Source organism: Phaseolus vulgaris, chromosome 11 (assembly GCF_000499845.2).
Source record: "Phaseolus vulgaris cultivar G19833 chromosome 11, P. vulgaris v2.0, whole genome shotgun sequence".
NCBI classification, from domain to species: Eukaryota; Viridiplantae; Streptophyta; class Magnoliopsida; order Fabales; family Fabaceae; genus Phaseolus; species Phaseolus vulgaris.
Window position 1 is genome coordinate 51545533 of NC_023749.2, and position 20825 is coordinate 51566357.

Genomic DNA, 20825 nt, shown 5'->3' on the forward strand with positions numbered 1-20825 from the left:
TATTGCAGTGATCTTGGTAAGCACTCATCACTTTCTTACATGTAATTCATTTTACTTTTACAACATATACTGTTTCTAATTGTACAACATTATTAGAAGCGCCAATATGGTCATCCCCCTGAACCTGATGAACTCTTTATGGTTACCCACACAAACAAGAAGGGTGACTAGGTTGATACTCATGCTCGTGAAACTTATATAAGTTATTGTCTAAGGTTTTTTTAATTTCCTAACGTTTCCATCTCCTAATGACCTGTGTAGAAAAGCTATCATGAGCGCTTGAGAACCCTTCAAGCAAATAGTTCTCAAGACTCAAGCACTGATGTCCATCAAGTAGATCATACAACAAAGCTTCAAGCTTGAAAGGAAGTTGTTGGAAGAAAGAGTAGAGGTTAAGTTTATGGTACGACAGACTTGGTTGGTAACTTCCGCCAAGGACTCTCTTCCCTCTCGGCCTTCCTCTGGTTTTGACGCTTCTCAATTTGATCAATTGACTGAAAATCAACAACTTCGTGTAGAAGTTAGTATGTGGGGTCAAAAGTATGCATTCTTGGTAACAACGTGGTAATGCTTCCACTAATACAAGTCAATTGCACCATCAGTATGCTCTAGAGTATGATGACCAACCCCTTCCTTGAAGTGCATCCCATACTTTAAGTTGAATTATTTTACTATTCTATTATATACTAAATATTTTAGTTATTCACACTGTTTGTATTTTTTTACAGGTTTTTATGGATCACATCAGTGGTATTTCTACTTCATGGGACACATTTCATATTTTTAATTTGTAGTACTTTTTTATATAATTGTATCATGGTACATTTAGAGTTCTAGAACTTTTGGTTAATTTTTAATTTACAATTTTATTTTATACTTTATTTTATAGTAACATTATACATTTTAATTGCCAAGTTTTCTTTTATGCATTAATATTTAGTTTGACTAGAAATTATTTCGATATTTGAATGATTTTAATGGTTTGAATAAGTGGAATGAAATAGATAATTATCTAGATATTTAAATGAATTGGATGATTTTTCTGAATGAATATGAAAACTTTTTACCGGTGAAAACGAGTAGAGAAATAAAAATAAATTGCATTTTTTTCCAGATTTTATGCGTAAGCCAAACCCACACAAATCATTATTAATCCTTAATATATTTTTCTAGCTTGCATTTTTGTGTGGGTCAGACCCACGCTAGCTTTTATTTTTATTTTTATTTTTATTCTTTTTGCATTCTGCTTGGTCGACGCATTTTAGTGTTTTTGATACATTGCGTCGGTCTGACCAACAATATTTCATCCTCGTTTACGTCGATTATGTCACAATATTCGTGTTTGTCTCACTTCGGTTTAATCCATGCTATTTGCGTCATTCTCAGTGGCCGACACAAATTAACTTTGCTTCCACGTTTTTCTTGTCGACTTCTTGATCGACGCATAACCAACGTTTATTTGTCGTTTTTTTCTTTAATTTTCGTCCATCTTTTACCATTGAAAAATGATGTTTCTGTTGTAGTTATTTTACTATTCCGAAAGAATTGTTTCTTCTCTATTATATTGCCTAATATACAACATTGAACAATTCTTAATACAGAACTCGAGAGTCATAGTTAAAAAAATTGTAAGAGACAAGAAGTTAGAAGGTAGATAATTTTTTTTATTGGTCTGAAGATATAAAAACATAGTTCTTTATTTATCCAAAGCGTAAAAACACATCTTTATTTATGAAAAGTAAAGATCACAATATCATTTGTTCTACACAATACGACATGTTGGCTCTTGTGGACTCGCATATTACATTGGAATCTAGGAATGCACTTTAAATGATAGACCTGATCCACCTAATTTTTCTTCAATGATTTTGGATAATTTTTCTATCATAGAAGGAGAAAAGTAATTCATCCAATCTCCTATTTCACCCTTTCGAAAGAAATTTTTCTTCTCAAGAACATCGAATATACATCCTGATTTGTTCACTTCCAAATCCTTCATCTTCTCAAATCTACATAGTTTTATTATGTTTTCAATCACTGTGCTACTCTCTTCTCCTTGAATGATAGGAGAGTCCAAAAACTTTGCAATTCTTTTCACATGAAATACTGTATCCTCTTTAAGATCTTCATACTTTAAGAACAAAACTTTGTTTGGTGTAGTTATGCTCTCATTCCAGTAACCTAACATATGACTCCACCATGGACCAAACACGGTTATTCCGTTACAATACTTTTCAAATGCTTCCTCGAAAGTGAATTCAGGCTTTATTTTAGTAAAGAATTCCCATGCTGAAACAAAAGTATCAAATGGATTTCTACATATATAAATGATCTTGCAATTGGATTTTGTGATGGATTCAGGTAATGAATGGAATGGTAAGTGGGTAGAAAGAAGTCTTGGCTCACTCATGTTGGAGAGGGAAAGAATTTGGTCATGCATATCATTAGAATACATAAATTCAGGGTAGGGCACAAGTTCATGAGGATTGGAAGAGAGTAATGGATGGTTGTCCACAGAGGAAAAACGTTGATGGTTTGCAATTGCAAAAGTAAGAGCTTTCAACCAGGTAGTACCTGACTTCGGAAAGCTGGCAACAAAAACATCGTTGTCTTTTGCATCAAAATGTTTTTGAAACTTGTTAACTCCTTCAACATAAAATGTTGGGCACCAAAAATCTTGAAATAGATTTTTGAAACTTGTTAACTCCTTCAACATAAAATGTTGGGCACCAAAAATCTTGAAATAGATGGAGATAGGGAGTTGAACTCAAACCCGTCTCCTTCGGAAGGGAGAGGATGAACTCATTTTCTTCATTTGCTTCTTTGTGACTTGCCAAAGCCATTGGAGTAGCTTCAATATGAATGATGAGTGAATACTAGAATTGGATGAAAACATAGTTTAGCACGAGATAGCTTTTATAGAACTTTTTAAATTAATTTCTAGATTTTCAGCTTTTTACTTGCATTAATTATGGTATTTAGTTTTTTCGGATTTACCTTTTATTCTTCCATATGATAGAAAAATAATTTTTATTCATAATCACAACCAATATTTATTAAATATTTTTTCTATAAAAAATATCAAAGAAATAAAATATTCCAAAAAATTGTGAATATATATTAATTTAAAAATGCAAATAATATTATAAAATATTATGTATAAATATTTTAATTTTAAAAGAACGTGAAATAAAATAATAATTTAAATATTTTTTTTTATAAAAAATACTTTTTAAATTTTTTTAAAATTAAGTAAACTTTAAATCCTAAATCTAAATTAACTAACTTTAATTTTTTTATTTTTTTCATAAAACCTAATCAAATTAATTAAATCTGGTCAAAAATTAGTTAAAGAAAGGGGTGGCAGACATATAATTGATAGGTTGGGTAAATGAGCAATCATCAACAAATAAATAAATTAAAAATAATATTTCAGAAATATCATAACCTGTTCATCTTCTAAATTACAAACCAAAAAATATAACAATCACAAAGAACTAGATTTCATTGACACTTCTCCTCTTGCTTTAACATAACAATAATAAAGTGAAATATTACTTTAAAATACTATTTATATGAGAAAAGAATTGGAAAATTAGTTAAATTTTGGAAATAAATTATTATAATTGCGAACAAATATCACTACAAGAAGTTATTTAACGGAAATTAATATGACTGTGAAAATTGATTTAATTAACTGAGATTCTTTTTAACATTTCTTATGTAGATGTTTTTTAACCTTTGTTAAATTTTAAAGGTACATTTCAAAATCTTAATAAAATAACAAAGGTTTTTTTTACTTAAGTTAAACAAAATCAATCAAGAACCAAACTATTAGAGCAATACTGAATGCGAGAAGTAGTGTGAACAAGAACCCTAATCATAGTGAATGAGAGAGAACATAGAGAAGAAAAGAATGATAAAAGTGAAAGTGAGAATGAAGAGTATTATATAGAAGCGTAAAAGTAATTCAGTGTCAAATAGAAAAATGAAAGAGTATATATAGAAAAACGGTGCCTAAAAAGTTGGCAAAAAAACAGAAAAATAGTATGGGCCTAATGGAGGTCCAGAAGCTTTAACAATAAATATTACTAGAATTATCATATATATATATATATATATATATATCATGGGAATGAAAACAACATTGGGGAATTAACCATTTTTTGTTAGCATTATACAACATCATGACTAGTATTGATTCCTATGCAATGAGTTCAAAACACAATCCGAATAACGTAAATACCTAAATCCAATTACAATGAATGAAGATATGTTATGCATAGTACTCAAGTGAATGTTCTCCAAGCACTAGGAGCTAAAGGTAGAAAAAATATGTTTGATTGATTCTGATATAAAATTGGTAATTTGAATGAAGAACAATGAGCCACATTATAGTTAGCATGTTGAACTCTTGTAAAAATTTATTATCATGGATTATTGACACATGGGCTTCGCCTCACATTATATTGTGTCATCTTTGGTTGGGTTTCTAAAGGCAATTTCTTCCTCCACCATATCACTTTTAACCTGCACCATATCACTTTTTTTAAATTTCCAAAATTACCCTTATTTTGTATTTAAAAATCTAAAATAATAAATAAAATTTAAAACTAAAAAAATACATTCCAGATAAAAAAATCCAAAACAAAAAATTGAAAATATATTCCAGATAAGAATTTCTTAAATTTAAAAATGTGTTCTGGAAATTTAAATCCAGAATATTTCCGTAAAAAGAGTTTTGAAAGTAATTTTTATCCACACCCTCTTTATATCTAAGGTTATTTTCGTCATTTGTGGGGGTATTTTTGTCATTTTAAATAGTAAATTGGGTGTATGTTAGAATTGATATGGTGCCGGAAGAATTTGCCATTTCTAAATGGTGCAAAGGTCACATGTTTTTGACTGTTTCTTCCTACACCTCCATATTTTCTTCTGGCACCTCCATACACAACATGAAAATACATTTTTACCCTTCTTGTGCCACCTCATAGAATAACTTCCAGATTATGTAATCCGGAAACGCATTTGAAAAAAGACTTCCGAATTATGTAATCCGGAAGTTAAAAAAGACTTCCAGATTATGTAATCCGGAAAGTAATCATGCATCTGAAAAAAGACTTCTAGATTATATAATCCAGAAGCTAATTACAAATTTGAAAAATAACTTCCGGATTATGTAATCCGGAATATTATAGAGGAGCATTTTTGGAAATACGAAAATCTATGGAGGTGAGAGAAGAAGGTATGGAGGTGCAGGAAGAAGCAGCCCATGTTTTTTAATGAAGGAACTCTGGTTTTGGAAAAGAATTTGAAACTAGAGCATGTTCTTTTGTGTCTTAAATTGAAGTGTAGTCAGATTTATGTTTCGTTCCTAGTTCATTATTCTGGTTTTCTTATCCAATTAATTGAAAAATATTGTGTTAATCTATAGGTGTATGTTAAACTTTGTTCAGTTTTTTAAAGTTTATAATTAATCGCGGAGACAGTAAAAGACCAAATGAAAAATACTTCTTATTAAGTGATTTTAGTAGCTTTTATCTTTCAGTAGAGAAGATTTTTTCTTTTTGAAATTAGAATAATTTGTAAAATAATTTAAACGTATCCTTAAAGAAATATGGAGTGTAATTTCCACTGTTTTTCTATTAAGATTGTTGAGTTCCTCTTAACTTAACTGACTTCTATTAAGTAATGTTTTACCTTCAAATCTTTCAATGTAACCTCAACTACAATTTTCCGTTGAGCCTAAACTCATAATGACCATCAAATTTTGGGATGACAGGTTGAACAAATTTACGTGACTTAGACATCCTTCTTTCCTTTGTTTATGCACTCATAGTGTCTCCCAAACCTCACATAAAAATGTAAAAATAAACTAACAAACACATCTTTATTTAGCAAAAAGAAAGATCGAATATCATTTCATCTGCACGATACAACATGTTAGCTCTTATCTAGTTTCATATTACATTGGAATTTAAGAATGCACTTTAAATGATAAACCTGATCCACCTAATTTTTCTTCAACAATTTTGGATAACTTTTCTATCATAGAAGGAGAAAAGTAATTTATCCAATCTCCTATTTCACCCTTCCGAAAGAAGTGCTTCTTCTCTACAATATTGTCTATATATCCTGATTTGTTCACTTCCAAATCCTTCATCTTCTCAAATCTACATAGATTGACTATGTTTTCAATCACTGTGCTACTCTCTCCTCCTTGAATGATAGGAGAGTCCAAGAACTCTACAATTCTTTTCACATGAAATACTGTATCCTCTTTAAGATCTTCATACTTTAAGAACAAAACTTTGTTTGGTCTAGTTTTACTCTCATTCCAGTAACCTAACATATGCCTCCACCATGGACCAAACACGGTTATCCCGTTGCAATAGTTTTCAAATGCTTCCTCCAAAGTGAATTCAAGTGAAGACACTGACTTCATTTTAGTAACAAATTCCCATAACGAAACAAAAGTATCAAATGGATTTCTACATATATAAATGATCTTGCAACTGGATTTTGTGATGGATTCAGCTAAAGAAGAAAATGGTAAGTGAGTACCAAGAACTCTTGGCTCACTCATGTTGGAAAGGGAAAGAAGTTGGTCATGCAAATCATGAGACAAGATAAATTCAAGGCTGGACACAAGTTGATGAGGATTGGAAGAGAGTAATGGATGGTGGTCGAAAGAGGAAAAACGTTGATGGTTTACAATGGCAAAAGCAAGGGCTTTCAACCATGTAGTACCTGATTTTGGAAAGCTGGCAAGAAAAACATCATTGTCTTTTGCATGAAAATGTTTTTGAGAGTTGTTCACACCTTGAATACGAGATGGTAGGCACCAGAAATCTTGAAATAGATAGAGATAGGGAGATGAACTAAAACCCCTCTCCTTGGGAAGGGAGAGGATGAACTCATTTTCTTCATTTGCTTCTTTGTCACTTGCCAAAGACATTGGAGTAGCTTTGATACTAGAATTGGATGAAAACATAGCTTAGCAAGAGGTAGCTTTTATAGAACATTTTCAACTAGTTTCTAGATTTCCAGCTTTTTACTTGTATTAATTGTAGTATTTAGTTTGTTCGGAATCACAACCAAATATTTATGAAATAATATTTTCTATAAAAGTAAAAAATCAAATTAAAAGAAATAAAATAATATTATAAAAAATTGTGAATATATTAATTTAAAAATGCGAATAATATTATAAATATTATGTATAAATATTTTAATTTTAAAAGAACGTAAAATAAAGTAATAATTTAAATATCTTTTATAGAAAATACTTTTTTAAAAACTTTTGAAATTAACTAACTTTATCCAAAAAAATGCTAACCCTACAAAAAAACTGACCACAAATGCAAATTAAATATGGTAAAAAAATTAGTTAAAGAAAGGAGTGGCAGATATATAATTGATAGGTAGAGTAAATGAGAAATAATGAAGAACACCTACCACTACTGTGGGGGCAACAAGCTAATGCTCACACACTTTTCTTTTTTGCTAATGTTGAAGGAATTGGAACCAAGAATCAAGTGGAATGGGGAGGCAATGACATTACCCCTCCGTGATGACTTTTTAGGTACGTGCATCCGTTGTCAGAATTAATAATTAGATAATGAAAGATATCAAACCAAACAAAAAAATATCAAGTAAAATATTTAGTAAATGTAAAATAGAATAATAAAAGTTTGTAAGTTTGTTGAGAGTTGTTATGATGGCATGGATTAACAAGAAAATAAGTTACATAGTTGTTACTTCAATTGGGAAAATAGGAATTTGATTTCATCCTTTTCACTTTTTTGTATTTTGATTAGCATGAGAATATTGTGCTCTTTGATTGATATTGATGTGCGTATAAAAATAATTTATATCGATTTCTCGTATATAAAATTATTAAGATGCTTCCTAACATGGATTCTTAACACTCAAATATGTTAAATATTATTTATAGTTTAGGTCAGAACCCTAAAATGCTTTCCAGTCAAGTATAAGATTCAATATTATGAAAACCAATAGCATTTAAAAGAAAAACAAAAATACCAAACATCAATCAAGAACAAAATATTATGTTTAGATATCACCTCAATACATAAGAGTTTGAACAGATTACTCTCAATCCTAAAGGGTAGAATTAGCCACACATGATGACTGTTACACGCAGGGAGATTGACGACTGACTGTCTCCTCTAATGTTTCTCACACTTCCTATTCTCCTAATTGGGTTACAAGTCACTCAATGATGTTTTCCTCTCAATCTTGCACACTAGGGTTGTGCCTCAAGCCCCCTATTTAACCTAATTTGATTGGGCTTAAGTGAATTCTCACTCAAGCGAGAATGGGCTCGCTTGAGCGAGCAAAACGTCGTTCAACCCAATTTCATTAGTGCTATCTCATTCAAGCGAGATATAGCTCACTTGAGCAAGCTCAACAGGTGGTGAGACGACTCTTTTGCTCATTTGGGCAACATTAGTGAGTGTTCATGCATTCTAGCTTTCTCTTTTTAGTTTTGTATATTTTTCTTTTACCCAATTATCTCCATTCTTCTCTAGAATGGTTAAATTAACTCAAAATCTAGAAAAAAATTGTTCCTATTCAATTAAAAATCACAAAATATGTAAAAATGTATAAATTAATAAACTATTAATTATTTCATACTTATTTTAACAATTAATATTCATAAATATCTATATTTTAATATAAAATATTACTAAAATTTAACATTACCTACAGAGACAACCTCAATTAGACCACCGTTAGTATCTAATTTCTTGAGTAATTTCTGAGGGTGACAATATTATTAATTATAATAGAAGGTTTTGGAACTCACTAGACATACTTGAACTTAAATTATAGGAGATAATTATAAACAGATAAAGATAAAATGGTCACTAGATATAGTTAAGTTATAGGAGATAGTTAAATAGATAAGGATAAGATGTGGTGGGAATGAAGAAGAGGTAATAAGTTAAATTAAATATCCAAAAACTGACAATAAATGTAATGTTTATCTTAAAAACTCAAACAGCCAAAAACTGAAATTTTTGAAAATGCAAATTAAATCTGGTCCAAAAATTTGTTAAAAAAAGGGGTGGCAGACATATAAATAGGTGGGGTAAATGATAAATAATGAACAACACCCCTGCTGCTACTGTAGGGACACCAAGTTAATGCTCACACACTTTTTTTTTTTTTTGACTGATAAAAATTAATAAATTAAATAAAATATTTATAAGATGTTAACCTTAGAGATATATGTGTTTCTTTCAAATAACAAGATACATCTTCTTCAACTAACATATATTTTTATGAAATCATTTACCACAAAAAAATCCTCACTATTAACATTATAAAAAAATTATAAAATAAAAACTAATTTTAAAGATCAAAATAATTAATTATTATACAATTAAATTAAATTTTTTATAAATTAAAAAAATTCTTAATTCTAAATTACTTTCTATTATTAATAAAATTTTATAAAATTATTTTGTTATTAAGATTTTAGTTACTTACCATTTTATATTTTAAATTAGTTTCTAATAATTTTTTTAAAGATTAACTTAAAATTTAAAATATTAATCGCTAAAATTTAGATAATTAATTTAGATACAAATTTATAAATTATTTTATTAAATTTTATTAATAATTAATAAAAATGATTTAGATATAAAAAAATTTAATCTCTAATATCTAATTTAATTAATATAATTAATTAATTTTAATTTTTAAATTCGGTTATTATTTTATGATTTTTTTTATTATATAATAATATAAAGAAAATATTACATTAAATGATGTGTATCAGAAAACAGTTTAGAGACTAACATTGTCATCAAATCATTTATCAGAAAATCCTCTATTAATGATATAATAAAGTAAAATATTACTTTAAAGTACTATTTTTATTAGAAAAGAATTGGAAAAATAGTTAAATTTTAGAGATAGATTATTACAATAAATATTATTATTCAAATAAGAATTATAACCTTTTTCACACAATTGAAAGAGAAAATAAAACCTATAACTCTGTCCATTGTCAAACCAATCTCTTTTTAAAGAAAATAAGTCATAATCACCTTGTTAACACGTCTAGCCAACGAAGAAGATAGATTTTGTGCTTTCTCTTCATCAAACCAATTCATAGCTCCCAGAAAATAAACGTGTATTATTATAATTCCGTACAAATATATTAATAAGATTACTAACAAAGAAAAATTTATCAAAATTATACGCGTAGCATTGGTAAAAAATATATTTCCAACAACTATTATAATTTTATATAAAATTATATAGTAATAATAAGAATAAATCAAATTTTTTTTACCAAGATTTATGTTTAAAATAAAGGTTTTGCCAACTAAAATAATGAAATATATGATATTTATAATCTTAAAATTCAAAGGGTAAATATTAGGATAAACAAACTTCAAATTCCATAAAAAAACTTCAAAGGGTGATAACTTTTTTCCGAGAAGTCAGACAAAAAATGAATATTGCTCGAAACGGGGGTGGCGATTTGCATGTGTTATGTGCTGATTTGTCAGTAGTTTGAGGTTTGTGGAGACTTCATCTAGTAAATATTAGGATAAACAAACTTCAAATGACCATAAAAATACTTCAAAAGGTGATAACTTTTGACGGAGAAGTCAGACAAAAAATGAAAGTTGCTCGGAACGACGATGGCGATTTGCATGTGTTATGTGCTGATTTGTCAGTAGTTTGGGGTTTGTGGAGATTTCATTTAGTGAGTATTAGGTTAAAAAAACATCAAAATATGATATCTTTTGACGGAGAAGTCAGACAAAAAATGAAAGTTGCTCGGAACGGATTTTTCAACACTTTTGTGCAAACCAAGGCTATCCTCTACCTAAACTTGCGAAATTTCTCCCTACTCTCTGCAATTTTATTCTGGGTCCGTATTGCGTTGAAAAAATTCACACAAGTACTTTCATATGTTTTTTGCACCCAGGTAACGAGGCAGATCCATAAACAAATCACAAAAAGAAAATGCGGGGAAGAAAAGCTAGGACTTTTTGTTTTTGGAAAACCAGTTTTGTTCACTCTCGGTCTGAGACTTACTATGCCTGATTCCTTGGGTATTTTGGTCTGAAATTTTTACCAAACATTTGTCATTATATCCATTGAGTGTTGGCCGAGACTTGAGCACCAAATTCGTCCCAGAAGATTTGTAATAAATTTTTTATTCATCACTGCCAGGGCTGAAAAGAAGTTTCGTTTGTGTGTGAAACCGTTTGATTTTTTTGCTATGTGAATACTCATCCATTCCACCTGAAATTTGTCGCGTTTTGTCTCAAATTCAGTCAAGATTCTTACCTGAAATTTCAGGAAAAAACTATTTTGGGAGAATTTTACACAAACCAAGGCTATCTCCTCTACCAAAACTTGCGAAATTTCGCCTACTTTCTGCAATTTTATTCTAGGTGCGTATTGCATTTCAAAATTTCACACAAGTACTTTCATATGTTGTTTTCACCCAGGTAAGGTGGCAGGTCCATAAAAAAATCACAAAAAGAAGATACGGGGAAGAAAAGCAAGGACGTTTTATTTTCGGAAAACCAGTTTTGTTCACTCTCGGTCCGGGACTTACTACGCCTTACTCCTTGAGTATTTTGGTATGAAATTTTTACCTGACATTCGTCATTGTTTCCATTGAGTTTTGGCTGAGGCTTGAGCCCCAAATTCGTCTCACAAGATTTGCAATAAATTTTTTATTCATATCTGTCACGGCTGAAAGGAAGGTTCGTTTGTGTGTGAAACTGTTTGATTTTTTGGCTAAGTGAATACTCATCCGTTTGACCTGAACTTTATCGTGTTTTGCCCCAAATTCAGTCGAGATTCTAACCTGAAATTTCAGGAAAAAACATTTTTCGGAAGAATTTTCTAGAAATTTTGTGCAAACCAAGGCTATCCTCTACCAAAACTTTCAAAATTTCGCCCTACTTTTCGCAATTTTATTCTGGGTTTGTATTGCGTTGAAAAAATTCACCGAAGTACATTCATATGTTTTTTTGCACCCAGGTAAGGAGACAGGTCAATAAAAAAATCACAAAACGAATATACGGGGAAGAAAAGCCATGACGTTTTGTTTTCGGAACACCAGTTTTGATCACTCTCGGTCTGAGACTTACTACGCCTTACTCCTTGGGTATTTTTGTCTGAAATTTTTACCAGATATTCGCCATTGTTTCCATTGAGTTTTGGCTGAGACTTGAGCCCCAAGTTCGTCTCACAAGATTTGCAATAAATTTTTTATTCATCACTGCTGGGGTTGAAAGAAAGTTTCGTTTGTGTGAAACTGTTTGATTTTTTTGCTACCTAAACACTCATCCGTTTGACCTGAAATTTTTCGCATTTGGTCCCAAATTCAATCGAGATTCTTACCTGGAATTTCAAGAAAAATATATTTTGGGAGAATTTTACACAAACCAAGACTATCCTTTACCAAAACTTGCGAAATTTCGCCTACTTTCTGCAATTTTCTTCTAGGTCCGTATTGCATTTAAAAAATTCACACAAGTACTTTCATATGTTGTTTCCACCAAAGTAAGGTGGCAGGTCCATAAACAAATAACGAAAAGAAAAGAATATATGGGGAAGAAAAGCCAGGACATTTTGTTTTCGGAAAACCAGTTTTGTCCATTCTCGGTCTGGGACTTACTACGCCTTACTCCTTGGGTATTTTGGGCTGAAAATTTTACCAGACATTCGTCATTGTGTCCATTGAGTTTTGGCTGAGACTTGAGTCCCAAATTCGTCCCACAAGATTTTCAATAAATTTTTTATTCATCACTGCTAGGGTTGAAAGAAAGTTTCGTTTGTGTGTGAAACTGTTTGATTTTTTTGCTACCTAAACACTCATCCGTTTGACCTGAAATTTTTCGCGTTTGGTCCCAAATTCAATCGAGATTCTTACCTGGAATTTCAAGAAAAATATATTTTGGGAGAATTTTACACAAACCAAAACTATCCTTTACCAAAACTTGCGAAATTTCGCCTACTTTCTGCAATTTTCTTCTAGGTTCGTATTGCATTTAAAAAATTCACACAAGTACTTTCATATGTTGTTTCCACCAAAGTAAGGTGGCAGGTCCATAAACAAATAACGAAAAGAATATATGGGGAAGAAAAGCCAGGACATTTTGTTTTCGGAAAACCAGTTTTGTCCATTCTTGGTCTGGGACTTACTACGCCTTACTCCTTGGGTATTTTGGGCTGAAAATTTTACCAGACATTCGTCATTGTGTCCATTGAGTTTTTGCTGAGACTTGAGTCCCAAATTCGTCCCACAAGATTTTCAATAAATTTTTTATTCATCACTGCCAGGGCTGAAACGAAGGTTCGTTTGTGTGTGAAATTGTTTGATTTTCTAGCTAGGTGAATGCTCATCCCTTTGACCTGAACTTTATCACGTTTTGCCCCAAATTCAGTCTAGATTCTAATCAGAAATTTCAGGAGAAAAAATTTTTCAGGAGAATTTTCCAGAAATTTTGTGCAAACCAAGGCTATCCTCTACCAAAACTTTCGAAATTTCGCCCTACGTTCCGCAATTTTATCATGGGTCCTTATTGCATTGAAAAAATTCACCAAAGTACTTTCATATGTTTTTTGCACCCAGGTAAGGACGCAGGTCCATAAACAAATCACAAAACAAATATACGGGGAATAAAAGCCAGGACGTTTTGTTTTAGGAACACCAGTTTTGATCACTCTCGGTGTGGAACTTACTACTTCTTACTCCTTGGGTATTTTGGTCTGAAATTTTTACCAGACATTCGTCATTGTGTCCATTGTGTTTTGGTTGAGACCTTAGCCCCAAATTCGTCCCACAAGATTTGCTATAAATTTTTTATTCATCACTGCCAGGGGTGAAAGGAAGGTTCGTTTGTGTGTGAAATTGTTTGATTTTTTTGCTAGGTGAATACTCATCCGTTTGACCTGAAACTTCTAGTTTTTTGCCGCAAATTCAGTTGAGATTCTTACCATAAATTTTAGGAAAAAAATTTTTCCGGGAGAATTTTTCAGAAATTTTGTGCAAACCAAGGCTATCCTCTACCAAAAGTTGCGAAATTTGGCCCAACTTTCCACAATTTTATTCTGGGTCCGTATTGCGTTGAAAAAATTCACTGAAGTACTTTCATATGTTTTTTGCACCCAGGTATGGAGGCAGGTCTATAAACAAATCACAAAACGAATATCCGGGAAAGAAAAGTCAGGACGTTTTGTTTTCGGAACACCAGTTTTGATCACTCTCGGTCTGGGACTTACTACGCCTTACTCCTTAGGTATTTTTGTTTGAAATTTTTGGAAGACATTCGCCATTTTTCCATTGAGTTTTGGTTGAGACTTGAGCCCCAAGTTCGTCCCCCAAGATTTGCAATAAAATTTTTATTCATCACTTCCAGGGCTGGAAGTTTCGTTTGTGTGTGAAACTGTTTGATTTTTTTGCTACCTGAATACTCATCCGTTTGACCTGAAACTTTTCGCATTTGGTTCCAAATTTAATCGATATTCTTACCTAAAATTTCAAGAAAAATATAATTTGGGAGAATTTTACACAACCAAGACTATCCTCTACCAAAACTTGCGAAATTTCGCTTACTTTCTGCAATTTTCTTCTAGGTCCATATTGCATTTAAAAAAATTCACTCAAGTACTTTCATATGTTGTTTCCACCCAGGTAAGGTGGTACGTTCATAAACAAATAACAAAAAAAATATATGGGGAAGAAAAACCAGGACGTTTTGTTTTCGGAAAACCAGTTTTGTTCATTCTCGGTCTAACACTTACTATGCCTTAATCCTTGGGTATTTTGTTCTGAAATTTTTACCAGACATTCGTCATTGTGTCCATTAAGTTTTATTTGAGACTTGAGCCCCAAATTCGTCCCACAGGATTTGCAATAAATTTTTTATTCATCACTGCCAGGGTTGAAAAGAAAGTTTGTTTGTGTGTGAAACTGTTTGATTTTTTTGCTACGTGAATACTCATCCGTTTGACCTTAAACTTGTCGTGTTTTGCCGCAAATTCAGTTGAGATTCATACCATAAAATTTATGAAAAAACTATTTCGGGAGAATTTTTCAGAAATTTTGTGCAAACCAAGGCTGTCCTCTACCAAAACTTGTGTAATTTTGCCCTACTTTCTGAAATATTATTATGGGTCGCTGAAAAAATTTCACGCATGTACTTTCATATGTATTTTGCACCCAGGTAAGGAGGTACGTCCATAAACGAATCACAAAAAGAAGATACGGGGAAGCAAATCCAGGACGTTTTGTTTTCGGAAAACCAGTTTTGTTCACTCTCGGTCTGGGACTTACTACACCTTACTCCTTTGGTGTTTTGGCCTGAATTTTTTACCAGACGTTCGTCACTGTGTCTGCTGAGTTTCGGTTGAGATTTGAGTCCTAGATTCGTTCCACAAGATTGGCAATAAATTTTTTATTCATCACTGCCAGGGCTGAAAGGAAGGTTCTTCTGTGTACGAAACTGTTTGATTTTTTCGGTGGGTGAATACTCATCCGTTTGACCTGAAATTTGTCGCGTTTTGTCCCAAATTCAGTGGAGATTCTTACGTGGAATTTCAGGAAAAAACTCTTTCGGGAGAATTTTTCAGAAATTTTGTGCAAACCAAGGCTAACCTCTACCAAAACTTGTGAAATTTCGCCCTACTTTATGCTATTTCATTTCAGGCTCGTATTGCGCTGAAAAAATTCACACCATTACTTTCATATGTTGTTTGCACCTAGGTAAGGAGGCTCGTCCATAAACAAATCACAAAAAGAAGATACGTGGAAGAAAAGCCAGGACGTTTTGTTTTCGAAAAGCCAGTTTAGTTCACTCTCGGTCTGGGACTTACTACACCTTACTCTCTGGGTGTTTTGGTCTGAAATTTATACCAGACGTTCGTCATAGTGTCTGCTGAGTTTTGACTGAGATTTGAGCCACAGATTCGTCCCACAAGATTGACAATAAATTTTTTATTCATCACTGTTAGGGCTGAAAGGAAGGTTCGTCTATGTGCGAAACTGTTTGATTTTTTTCGTGGGTGAATACTCATCCGTTTGACCTGAAATTTGTCGCGTTTTGTCCCAAATTCAGTGGGGATTCTTAGGTGGAATTTCAGGAAAAAACTATTTTGGGAGAATTTTTCAGAAATTTTGTGCAAACCAAGGCTATCCTTTACCAAGACTTGGTGAAATTTTGCCTTACTATTTGCAATTTTATTCCGGGTCTGTATGGGGCTGGGAAAATTCACACAAGTACTTTCATATGTTGTTTGCCCTTAGGTAAGGAGGCACGTCCGTAAAAGAATCACAAAGAGAAGATATGGGGAAGAAAAACCAGCACGTTTTATTTTTGGAAAACCAGTTTTGTTCACTCTCGGTCTTGGACTTACTACACCATACTCCTTCGGTGTTTTCGTCTGAAATTTTTACCAGACGTTGGACACTGTGTCTATTGAGTTTTGGCTGAGATTTGAGCCCATATTCATCCCACTAGATTGGCAATAAAGTTTTCTTAATCACTGCCAGAGATGAAAGGAAGGTTCGTTTGTGTGTGAAACTATTTGATTTTTCTCGTGGTCTAATACTCATCCGTTTGACCTTAAATTTGTCGCGTTTTGTTTCAAATTCAGGGAAGATTCTTAGGTGGAATTTCAGGAAAAATATATTTCGGCAGAATTTTTAAAAAGGTTTGTGCAATACAAGGCTATCCTCTACCAAAACTTGTGAAATTTCGCCCTACTTTCGGCAATTTTATTCCGGGTACGTATTGCGTTGAAAGAATGCACACAAGTACTTTCATGTGTTGTTTGCACCCAGGTAAGGAGGCACGTCCGTAAACAAATAACAAAAAGAAGACACGGGGAAGATAAGCCAGGGTGTTTTGTTTTGGGAAAGCTAGTTTTGTTCACTCTCGGTCTGGGACTTATTACGTCTTACTCCTTTGGTGTTTTGCTTTGAAATTTTTACCAGACGTTCGTCACTGTGTCTGCTGAGTTTTGGCTGAGATTTGAGCCCCAGATTCGTCCCACAAGATTGGAAATAAATTTTTTATTCATCAATGCCAGGGCTGAAAGGAAGGTTTGTCTGTGTGCGAAACTCTTTAATTTTTTTCATGGGTGAATACTCATCCATTTTACCTAAAATTAGTCATGTTTTGTCCCAAATTCAGTGGAGATTCTTACGTGGAATTTTAGGAAAAAACTATTTCAGGAAAAAATTATTTCAGGACAATTTTTCAAAATTTTTTGTGCAAACCAAGGCTATCATCCTCTACCAAAACTTGTGAAATTTCTCTCTACTTTCTGGAATTTTATTCCGGGTCCGTATTGCGCTGAAAAAATAAACACAAGTATTTTCATATGTTGTTTGCACCCAGGTAAGGAGGCACGTCTGTAACCAAATCACAAAAAGAAGACACGGGAATGAAAAGCCAGGACGTTTTGTTTTCGGAAAGCTAATTTTGTTCACCCTCGGTCTGGGACATAATACGCCTTACTCCTTGGGTGTTTTGGTGTGAATTTTGTACCAGACGTTCGTCACTGTGTCTGCTGAGTTTTGGCTGAGAGTTCAGCGCGAGAAATGTCCCACAAGATGGGCAATAAATTTTTTATTCATCACTGTCAGAGCTGAAATGAAGGTTCGTCTATGTACGAAACTGTTTGATATTTTTCGTGGGTGAATACTCATCCGTTTGACCAGAAATTTGTCGCGTTTTGTCCCAAATTCAGTGGGGATTCTGACGTGGAATTTCAGGAAAAAACTATTTCGGGATAATTTCTGAGAAATTTTGTGCAAACCAAGCCTATCCTCTACCAAAACTTGTGAAATTTCGCCCTACTTTCTGGAATTTTATTCCGGGTGCTTATTGCGCTGAAAAAATTCACACAAGTACTTTCTTATATTGTTTGCACCCAGGTAAGGAGGCACGTCCGTAAATACATCACAACAAAAAGAGATGGGGGAAGAAAAGCCAATTTTGTTCACTCTCGGTCTAGGACTTACTACGCCTTACTCCTTGGGTGTTTTGGTATGAAATTTTTACCAGACGTTCGTCACTGTGTCTGCTGAGTTTTGGCTGAGATTTGAGCCCCACATTCATCCCACATGATTGGCTATAAATTTTTTATTCATCATTGCCAGGACTTAAAGGAAGATTCGTCTGTGTGCGAAACTGTTTGATTTTTTTCGTGGGTGAATACTCATTCGTTTGACCTGAAACTTTTTGCGTTTTGTCCCAAATTCAGTGGAGATTCTTACGTGTTATTTCAGGAAAAAACTATTTCAGGACGTTTGGTTTTCGAAAAGCCAGTTTTGTTCACTCTCGGTCTGGGACTTACTACGCCTTACTCCTTGGGTGTTTTGGCCTGAATTTTTTACCAGACGTTCGTCACTGTGTCTGCTGAGTTTCGGCTGAGATTTGAGTCCTAGATTCGTTCCACAAGATTGTCAATAAATTTTTTATTCATCACTGCCAGGGCTGAAAGGAAGGTTCTTCTGTGTGTGAAACTGTTTGATTTTTTCGGTGGGTGAATACTCATCCGTTTGACCTGAAATTTGTCGCGTTTTGTCCCAAATTCAGTGGAGATTCTTACGTGGAATTTCAGGAAAAAACTCTTTCGGGAGAATTTTTCAGAAATTTTGTGCAAACCAAGGCTAACCTCTACCAAAACTTGTGAAATTTCGCCCTACTTTCTGCTATTTCATTTCATGTTCGTATTGTGCTGAAAAAATTCACACAATTACTTTCATATGTTGTTTGCACCAAGGTAAGGAGGCTCGTCCGTAAACAAATCACAAAAAGAAGATACATGGAAGAAAAGCCAGGACGTTTTGTTTTCGAAAAGCCAGTTTTGTTCACTCTTGGTCTGGGACTTACTATGCCTTACTCCTTGGGTGTTTTGGTCTGAAATTTTTACCAGGCGTTCGTCACTGTGTCTGCTGAGTTTTAGCTGATATTTGAGCCCCAGATTTGTCCCACAAGAATGGAAATAAATTTTTTATTCATCACTGCCAGGGCTGAAAGGAAGGTTCCAATGTGTGCGAAACAATTTGATTTTTTTTGTGGGTGAATAATCACCCATTTGACCTGAAATTTCTCGTGTTTTGTCCCAAATTCAGTGGACATTTTTACGTAAAATTTCAGCAAAAAAGTATTTCGGGAGATATTCTAAAAAATTTTGTGCATATTTTATTCTGCAATTTCGCACTACTTTCTGCAATTTTATTCTGGGTCCGTATTGCGCTTAAAAAATTCACACAAGTACTTTCATATGTTGTTTGTACCCAGGTAAGGAGGCACGTCCGTAAACAAATCACAAAAAGAAGATATCGGGAAGAAAAACCAGGAAGTTTTGTTTTCGGAAAGCAAGTTTTGTTCACTCTTGGTCTGGGACTTACTACGCCTTACTCCTTGGGTGTTTTGGTCTGAAATTTTTACCAGACGTTCGTCACTGTGTGTTATGAGTTTTGGCTGATATTTGAGCCCCATATTTGTCCCACAAGATTGGAAATAAATTTTTTATTCATCACTGCCAAGGCCGAAAGGAAGTTTTGTCTATGTGCGAAATTGTTTCATTTTTTTCGTGGGTGAATACTCATCTGTTTTACCTGAAATTTTTCCCGTTTTGTCCCAAATTATGTGGAGATTATTACGTGGAATTTCAGGAAAAAAATATTTCGGGAGAATTTTTCAGAAATTTTGTGCAAACCAAGGCTCTAGCAAAACTTGTGAAATTTCGCTCTGACTTTCTGCAATTTTATTCCAGGTCCGTATTGTGCTGAAAAAATTCACACAACTACTTTCATATGTTGTTTGTACCCAGGTAAGGAGGCACGTTCGTAAAAAAATCAAAAAAACAATATACGGGGAAGAAAAGCCAGGACGTTTTGTTTTCGGAAAGCCAGTTTAGTTCACTCTCGGTCTGGGATTTACTACACCTTACTCCTTGGGTGTTTTGGTATGAAATTTCTACCAGACAATCTTCACTTTGTTTGCTAAGTATTGGCTGATATTTGATCCCCAGATTCGTCCCACAAGATTGAAAATAAATTTTTATTCATCATTGCCAGGGCCCAAAGGAAGGTTCGTCTGTGTTCAAAACTGTTTGATTTTTTTCGTGGGTGAATACTCATCCGTTTCACCTGAAATTTGTCGTGTTTTATCCCATATTTAGTGGATATTCTTACGTGGAATTTTAGGAAAAAACTGTTTCGGGAGAATTTTTCAGAAATTTTGTGTAAACCAAGGCTATCCTCTACCAAAACTTGTGAAATTTCGCCCTACTTTCTGCAATTTTATTCCAGGTGCGTATTTCGCTGAAAAAATTCACACAAGTAGTTTCATATGTTGTTTGCACCGAGGTAAGGAGCCACGTCCGTAAACAAATCACAAAAAAGAAAATACGGGGTAGAAAAACCAGGATGTTTTGTTTTCGGAAAGCCAGTTTTGTTCACTCTCGATCTGGGACTTAGTACGCCTTACTGCTTGGGTGTTTTGGTCTGAAATTTTTACCAGACGTTCGTCACTGTGTCTGTTGAGTTTTGGCTGAGATTTGAGCCCCAGATTCGTCCCACAAGATTGACAATAAATTTTTTAATCATTATTGCCAGAGCTGAAAGGAAGATTCGCCTGTGTGCAAAACTGTTTGATTTTTTTCGTGAGTGAATACTCATCCGTTTTACCTGAAATTTGTTGCGTTTTGTCCCAAATTCAGTAGAGATTCATACGTGGAAGTTCAGGAAAAAACTACTTCGGGATAATTTTTCAGAAGATTTGTACAAACCAAAGCTA

General features: G+C 33.2%; 2 protein-coding genes across 2 annotated transcripts; both read right to left on the bottom strand.

Annotated features, from left to right (window-relative positions):
* Positions 1-1732: 1732 nt before the first annotated feature.
* LOC137809799 (cytosolic sulfotransferase 15-like) lies at positions 1733-2716 on the bottom strand. The gene has a single exon (XM_068610877.1). It carries the CDS (start codon positions 2714-2716, stop codon positions 1814-1816), a length of 903 nt encoding a protein of 300 aa, XP_068466978.1. The 3' UTR covers positions 1733-1813.
* Positions 2717-5889: 3173 nt separating this feature from the next.
* Positions 5890-6997, bottom strand: LOC137823740 (cytosolic sulfotransferase 15-like). The gene has a single exon (XM_068628995.1). It carries the CDS (start codon positions 6992-6994, stop codon positions 5978-5980), a length of 1017 nt encoding a protein of 338 aa, XP_068485096.1. The 5' UTR covers positions 6995-6997; the 3' UTR covers positions 5890-5977.
* Between the last annotated feature and the right edge of the window lie 13828 nt (positions 6998-20825).